This window comes from Branchiostoma belcheri, unplaced genomic scaffold, assembly GCF_001625305.1.
Source record: "Branchiostoma belcheri isolate BF01 breed outbred unplaced genomic scaffold, Haploidv18h27 scaffold90, whole genome shotgun sequence".
NCBI lineage: Eukaryota > Metazoa > Chordata > Leptocardii > Amphioxiformes > Branchiostomatidae > Branchiostoma > Branchiostoma belcheri.
In genome coordinates, this window is record NW_017804576.1 from 998,430 (window position 1) to 1,006,352 (window position 7,923).

The 7,923-nt window shown below is 42.5% G+C and overlaps 1 protein-coding gene across 4 annotated transcripts in view; it reads right to left on the minus strand.

Moving 5' to 3' along the window:
• LOC109487980 (glycine N-methyltransferase-like) overlaps positions 1-2,343 on the minus strand; it is a 12,378-nt gene extending 10,035 nt beyond the window's left edge. For 2 of the 4 annotated variants that reach the window (XM_019792115.1, XM_019792114.1), the window contains exon 1: positions 1,922-2,343. In XM_019792115.1, the coding sequence (XP_019647674.1) occupies positions 1,922-2,127 (206 nt within the window). In that variant the 5' untranslated portion in view covers positions 2,128-2,343. The remainder of the gene's footprint in view (positions 1-1,921) is intronic. The other 2 variants (XM_019792116.1, XM_019792117.1) reach the window with 1 other exon arrangement.
• Positions 2,344-7,923: the final 5,580 nt, after the last annotated feature.

Here is a 7,923-nt window from a genome sequence, read left to right on the forward strand (position 1 = left end):
ATGATGTGTTTCATTCCCATTGTCTATTGTCTGTAACTTATTACAAACATAGAACTGGTAGTAAATTGAAGATTATATATATTATATATATATATATATATGTATATGTATGTACTGTATATATTGCGTATGTTTATGTATATATATATATGTTGATGTATTGTTATGTTTTATGTACTCTCTCCTGGAAGTATAGCTGTCACCCTCGGTTGGGCAGCTAAAGGAGAGTTTTAACTTAATAATTTAGTGGAATTTGGGCAGCTAACATGTACCAACTTCAGTGTGCTGAAGCCTTGGCAAGAACAGGTTTGAACTGCCTGAATCTGGATCCCAGTCCCACCCAGTCTGGGTCGACAGCCGCTAGGCCCATTTTCGGCATGCTGTGAACTTTGGCTGCAAACATCTTATTTCAATTGTAATAGCTGTAACTTATTACTTATTATTAGTTAAATCTTCCCAGCATTTGGGTCTGTTACTAGGTTAGACCCAATGATGCAACTGTCCACTACACACAAGCAAGGACAAGATGAAATGGATATGTATCAAGCTAATATTTTACCATTGACAATGTAAATGTGATTTTCTTTCTTTCTTTATTGACATTGACAACAGGTCAAGACACAGGTTATCAAGGCATTAGATAACCCACATGTACAGACGTACAGACAAACATGAAATAAGAAATCAATTATAGATACAAGACCTGAAATAAAGATAACATATTAACTGGTTACAAGTTACAATACTAACGTTACATGTATAATACACAATATGAGAAAATCAAGACATTCCTTTTGTGAAGTTAAGTTGCATGTTACTTGCATGTGACTCAGTCACATGTGGCATGAGTATCACATGTACTTCAAGCATCACAAAATTCAACACTTATGTCCACTTCTGTCATGTCACACGTACACAAACACAAGCAGACCCCGATCACATGGCATTTGTTTTGCTTGTTCAACCTTGGGGACCTCCAGGGGTTACGTAAACATCCAGCCTGACCAACCAGAGGCACGCATTACGGCCACGCCCACCCCACGTGAAACCTGATCCCACCACAACATAAACAACTTGTCCACGCGGCCAGAATGAACTGGTCAAAACCGGCTCCGGGCTTCAGCTTCACAACAAAAATTTGCTGATCTAGCTAGCTGCTAGCTGGGATGCAGAATGATATGATGTGGCGCAATATACTTTGAAAAGCTGCTGATGCAGATTAAAAACTAAAATGTTGTCTCAGCCATCTGAATTTTTCATTTTCGATCGAGCAAGCAAAATTATCGATGCGTCGCCGTGTCATTAAAAGTAGCAGTGAAACTGAAAATAATCTCCAAGCAGAGGTTATATAGGCTTCAATTATTTCTTATTTCTGTCTTTTTAGGCGTTTTTGACAGCCTTTTTTCAGTATCTTTTTTCGCCAGCATGTGTTGACGTTTTGGATACTGCGTTGCTGGCCTCAGCGCCAAAATTATGTTGAGGTCTTGTGGATCTAGCCACCAAATGATCGATTTGGTTGGGAATGAAAATAACGGTCACACCTACATGTACCCAGTACCACAAGCCACATCTATGACATGGTGATCTAGCTGGGCTGCAAAATAATTTGATGTGGCGCAGTACTTTAAAAAGCTGCTGATATAAAATAAAAATTATTATGTTGATCTGCAACAATCCGGTGTCTTGTTTAAGCCCCCAAAAGATGAGAGGCCAAGTGTTCAGTATTTTCACTTAGAAGTGTCAAGGACTGGAATTCACTACCAGCAAAACAGTGAACCAGTTCAAGACTAATCTGGATAAGTACTGGACGCACCTCAAATATTCAAGCACGTCGGAAGCGATTAATAGAACAGTATGCGGCGGTATCAAGGCAAATTTACAGATCTATCTGGTTGGGAATGAAACTAACGGGAACACCTACCCAGTCCCGCAGGCCACGTCCAGGACATGTTGGCAGCCGTTGTCCCTTAGGGTCTGACAGATCCACTGCCGATAGGTGTCCGTGCGGCTGGACACGCTGCCAATGTACAGCTGCCATACCCGGGCAGCCTTCCCGTCCGCGTACTGATCCGGCAGACCCGAGGCACCCACGCCGAGAGAACGCGTACGGTACACGCTGTCAACCATCGCGATTTATGCTTCAAAATCTGCACAACTTGGCTTGGAAAATAGCTGCGTAAAGTACGAATCTTAAGCTCGTTTTGTACTACAAATCTGTACAAACTGGCTTAGAAATAGCCGCGTAAAGTACGTTTAATCTACGGGCTTGCGTACCCTGCCTGAGTCGACTGCTACGTTTTTGAACAACAGTCCCTATCCGGGTTGTGTCAACAAATATACTTGACCCTTGACCTACTGGTAAATTCCAAATCACTAAAGGGGTGTGGTACAGGCACAGTATTTTGAAAATGGCGCAAAAGATTACAATTGTAATTTGAAAATTGTGTTAAATAACGTTATATAGTTATTTTATGTAATGTGTATCCTTAGTTTAGTACATTTTGAGGTTTAAAATCTTGCACTCGGTGAACATTATAATCTGACACTCCCGTCAAGGTTTTGGTACGACCGTGACGTCATAGAATCGATGCCCTGCCACTGAAAAGCTCCCCCTATCTACTCTCCAAGCAGAGGTTGTGGGGGAATGATCGTTACATTTTTATATATGGCCGTTTTTTTTGTCCTGACCCCCACCCGTCGGAGGCCGCGGACCTTCTCTGGCTAATGGATACTGCCTGGCCAATTTGATACTGTCTTTTTGCCACCGAGAGGGATCTGCTTGGAGATTACCCCTTATGAATATCATGCCGATGAAGGGATGCAACTAATAGTGTATTGATCAAACAGGCTAGCTCTCCACGTACAGCAAACGCAACATGTTTCTCACGCCATACATGATAGGCCATGATAGCCTCTACCAGGCTTCGGGTAGCCTGTATGTCAGACCCAAAGCACACTGGACACAAAATATCTCAGGGTGCAAGATGATATTTTGTGTCCAGTGTGCTTTGGGTCTGGCATCCAGGCTAGGCTTCGGGAGGCGTCTGGAAAGAGGCGTTGGTGGGCAAGACTAACGGTACTTAGGCCACAGCAAGTAAATTTTATGGATGACATTAGCACGCGCATTAATTTTAGCCTGATTTTGGGAAAAAAAAGAAGAAATTCTGTTGCCTTCTGACAGTGGTCACCATGCCGAAAATGGGCAAAGATGTCTGATGCCATGCCGAAAGGTGGATGGCAGATAACTATAAAGAGAGGAGACAAGAAAAGGCTCTGATTTAATGTTTTGTTTCTTACTTTGATGCAGTGATATGTGATGCTGGCTGTGTATATGTGATGTTCCAACCGAATCAAACCATTTGTACAATCGGATTGAGTTGAAATTTTAAAACGTAGGAACCTTGTTTTTTTCGGCGCGCCTTGTTTTTTTTTCGCCCGATCACATTAGATTTGGAGTCTGCGGAGGATGTCATCCATAAAATTTACTTGCTGTGGTCTTAGTCCAGAACAGAACTTGTCCAAGCAGAGGTTTGGGTTGGTTTATTTTTGGCGTGTTTCTAGGATTTTTTATCGTTTTTTTTTTTTTTTGCCCTGGGATTTTTTTTTTCAGTGCAAAAAAGAAACCCCGATAAAAAAAAAAATAACAACACGTCAAAAATAAGCCAACCCAAACCAAACATCTGCTTGGAGAGTATAGGCAGACACAACCACAACCACATTCCTCTAGAGCAAAGGATTTGCCAATTTCAAGTGCGATTTAGATAAGATTGAGGATGAGTATCATTTCGTAGTCGATTGTACGTTATATAGTAATGAGAGAGATTTCCTATATTCTTATATACTAGATAAGTTCCCCAGCTTTGGACATTTAAATGAATCAGAAAAATTCATGTTTCTTATTAAACTTGACAAACCATGTAACTGTTATCATTAGTTCTATATGCTCGTACATCTATATCTGCGTCAAGAAGCGAGAAGAAGTCGAACAATGTAAATAGTATATCACATTAGTATGTATAGTTTAAGTGTCATTGCTGTATCCTTTTCCTTGTCTATTCATGACCTTTACTTAGCTTGTTAGAGCACAAACGTACAATAAAGGTCTTTCATTCTGTAAGAAACAGGAGGAGACAGTAAAAACCCCACTGGTCCCGGGTTCGAACCCACAACCTCCCGGGCCCCAGTCAGACACTCTAACCTCTCCGCTAAAAGGTCTAGACCCATTTGCCGGATCTGTTGGTAGCGCCTATAAACCCCCCACTGTTACAATTCATTCATTAAGCCAAAATGAGGAAGGGAGACAAATAAGTTCCTTGTGGCAGATCCTTATTTTCTGTCAAATTATCAGAAAGGCTACTGACCCATCGTACCCTAACAAATAAAGGACACCAGACTCTGACATCATTAATTTCTCAAACCCGATGACTGTTCTTTTGTCTCTGACCTCTGTTTGACCCCCTTTACTGGCTCCAGTCTACAGATAATTGCTCAATTAAGGATCATCATCATCATCTTTCATATTGTTTAGCCCAATAGTAATTGGATCATTAGCAGCTGAAAACGTGTTAGTTGCAAAACCAGTGACCTGTACATAAGGCCATGTTGATTTGATTATATGGATGACATCCTCCGGGAGCCCCAAAACTGATGCGCGCGTGCGAATAAAAAAAAAGTTTTGCAAAAAAAAAAGTTCTTTTCATTATGAAATCTACGTGGTCATGAGGATTGAACAAATGGGACAGAATATGGTTTGGCGAATAATCTAGTCTTCAAGTTCATTTCTTTACAATTTCGTCTTTTTTCGTTTGATTTTGGCATTCTACGGCATTGGTATAGTTTTTATTAATTTTTTTTTAACTTATGGTATATTTTTGCTCATTTTGCAACTGTTTTGTACGATTTACAGTATGGTTGAAAACTTTTTTTTTTGGAAACGGCCGAAAATTCATGCGCGCGCGGATGTCATCCATATAATCAAATCAACATGGCCTTAGTTGCAAAACCAGTGACCTGTACATAATATTAAACAATCAATGATAATCAAACATAGAGATAATACTGATAATGTGAACAAAGAGTACAAGTAATCAATCATAGGAAACAAGACATTGGCCGGGTCGTGTGGTGTAGCGGCAGAGTGCTCGACTCGGAATCAAGAGGTCACTTTACGTGACTTTCCTAACTTCAGTCCATCACTCAGGTGAAAATGAGGCACTGTATTGTCCCTTGTGTTGTCCCCCTATAAGTTGAAAAAACTTGAGTGTGCCGTCGCGTCACCACGTCTTGTGATTAGAGGTAGGAATATAAAAAAAAAGACAACGAAAACAAATAGTCAAAAGGCATATGAGGCATATGTGTTTGGAACGGAGAAAGAAATAATGTGTGTGTGTGTGTGTGTGTGTGTGCGTGCGTGCGTGCGTGCGTGTGTGTGTGTGTGTGTGCGTGTGCGTGTGTGTGGTGAGCAGGCACTCCGGCTCTGTTCTGCTACATAATGTAATCCAACACCACAGGGCGTTGCTACAGCACACGTCACCATGGTGACAGCCGTCTGGTCCAGGTCATTTACCTTTATGCGTTGGGAACGGAAGAAGAAACTGAGCAAAAAACAATATGTTCTCCTTTTGCTAAAGTATTATTTTGCCCCCGCCAATAGCAGTGAAACTTTCTAAAACACCTACCCTTTGTGGCAGAGTGCTCGACTCGGAACCAAGAGGTCCCGGGTTCGAGTCCTGACATGCCACCGATCGTTTGCCCTCGAGAAAGGCACTTTTTAACACTAATTGTCCTGTTCTGTTGGCTGACCTCTGCGTTGGTGGCTCTATCACACTGTTGAAGCTCCTTGTTGGAATTGTAACAGTGGCAGTTTATAGTCGCTACCAACTGATCCGGCCGAGGGGTCTAGACCTTTCAGCCGAATCGTTAGAGCGTCGGCATGTGGACAGGGGCCGGGTTTGGACAGTTCTCGGCGCGGGACCAGGAGTGTCTTTCTGTTTCTACTCTCCTAATCCTTACAGAATGAAAATTATATAAATAAAAACTCTCTGACGTCGATGAAGGTTAGACATCCAGGTAATACGATACGCCAAAAAGTAGTTACTCAAGCAACTGGATATGATTTTGAAAACGTCAGACGTTTCAGCTAGTATCCACTAGCTTTCGTCAGTATCACACCCACCAGCCTGTGCTTATAAACCTGCTTTCCCCTCTGGTATCTCAGTCACTGACGAAAGCTAGTGGATACTAGCTGAAACGTCTGACGTTTTCAAAATCATATCCAGTTGCTTGAGTAACTACTTTTTGGCGTAAAAACTCTCTGAACCTACCCAGTCCCGCAGGCCGCGTCCAGGATGTGGCGACACCCGTTGTCCCGGAGGATCCCGCTCAGCCACTGCCGGTAGGTGTCCGTGCGGCTGGACACGCTGCCGATGTACAGCTGCCAGACCCGGGCCGCTTTCCCGTCCGCGTACTGGTCCGGCAAACCCGAGGCACCCACACCGAGAGAACGCGTACGGTACACATCGTCAGGCATCCTGAGACTTTTTTTTTCTTATTCAGAAACACAAAGATAAGTACAAATGAGAGGGCACTGCGAAATCAAGTTAGGTACAGCTTATATTCTCGCAGCCACTTATACAATGAAAAAAAAAAGTATTTTACAAGACGTTTGAACATACATGAGACCTCGCGTGAGTAAAACCTCCCATCCCAGAAGACACATACAGCTAAAAGCGTTTTGTTCCTGAGATCTGGGCAGTCTCAAGGCTCTTCTGCACAGTTGTTCTCTTGGCATGCTTATCTCTCTATTTGGCCAATTTCTACTCTTTCCAGCCGCCTCCCCAAGCCTGGTAGAGGCTAAGTTGAAGCACGTTTGTAAAATAGGCCAAGGACAACTTGCTATGCGCCTCTTCTTTTTTTTTTGTAACTACTCTTTTCTCTAAAGCATTAGATAAAGGGATTAAGACAGGAATCGTTTAAACGACTAGTTTTTGATGGTGATAAAGAATTCTTCCAGTTCGCTGTTGGACCGTGTAAGCTACGTGTAAGAATAAGAAGACAGAAGTCATGTTTGTACTCACCTGTCTGTCACAAGAACCAGCAATGATGTCTGGAAAGGTTTCCGTCAATTCTTGATTTCCCTTATACCCCGTTACTTCAGATATCTTAGAGCGCAAGTCTATTCCTGTTCGGTCCACCACGGTAAAGCGTCAAATGGTTCCACCTGTTTTAGTATCTGAAATGGTCTTCTGGCCACAGCAAGTAATATTTATGGATGACATCAGCGCGCGCATTAATTTTCGCCTGATTTTGGAAAAAAACAACAAGAAATTTTGTTGCCTTCTGGCGGTGGTCAACATGCCGAAAATGAGCAAAGATGCATGTTGCTATATGCCGGAAGGTGGATGGCAGATAACCATGAAGAGGGGAGACAAGACAAGGCTCTGATTTAATGGTATCTTTCTTACTTTGATGCAGTGATATGTGCTGCTGGCTGTGTATATGTGATGTTCCTACTGAATCAAAACCATTTGTACAATGATTGAGTCAAAATTTTAAAACGTAGGAACCTTGTTTTTTTCGGCCCGCCTTGTTTTTTTTCGCCCGCTCGCATTAGATTTGCAATCTGCGAAGGATGTCATCCATAAAATTTACTTGCTGTGGCCTCTAGCTGCCTGTCTGAGACGCCTGGGGACGAGATTTATTGCGTACGCTCACCAGAAGAACCTGTTTTTAGTTTTTATCACTCCGTCCAGCAATGTAAGGCAGATATCACAGTTATGGTTGGCCATATATATAGGTTAAAAGGTTAAAATCCACCCCGCAACCATTTGATGGTTGCATATGGCGGTGCTCATCTCCGTTTCTGTAGCCCTTGGGCCACACAGTGCAATCACTACAGCGAGGGGGCTAGTCCACTGGTAGTGG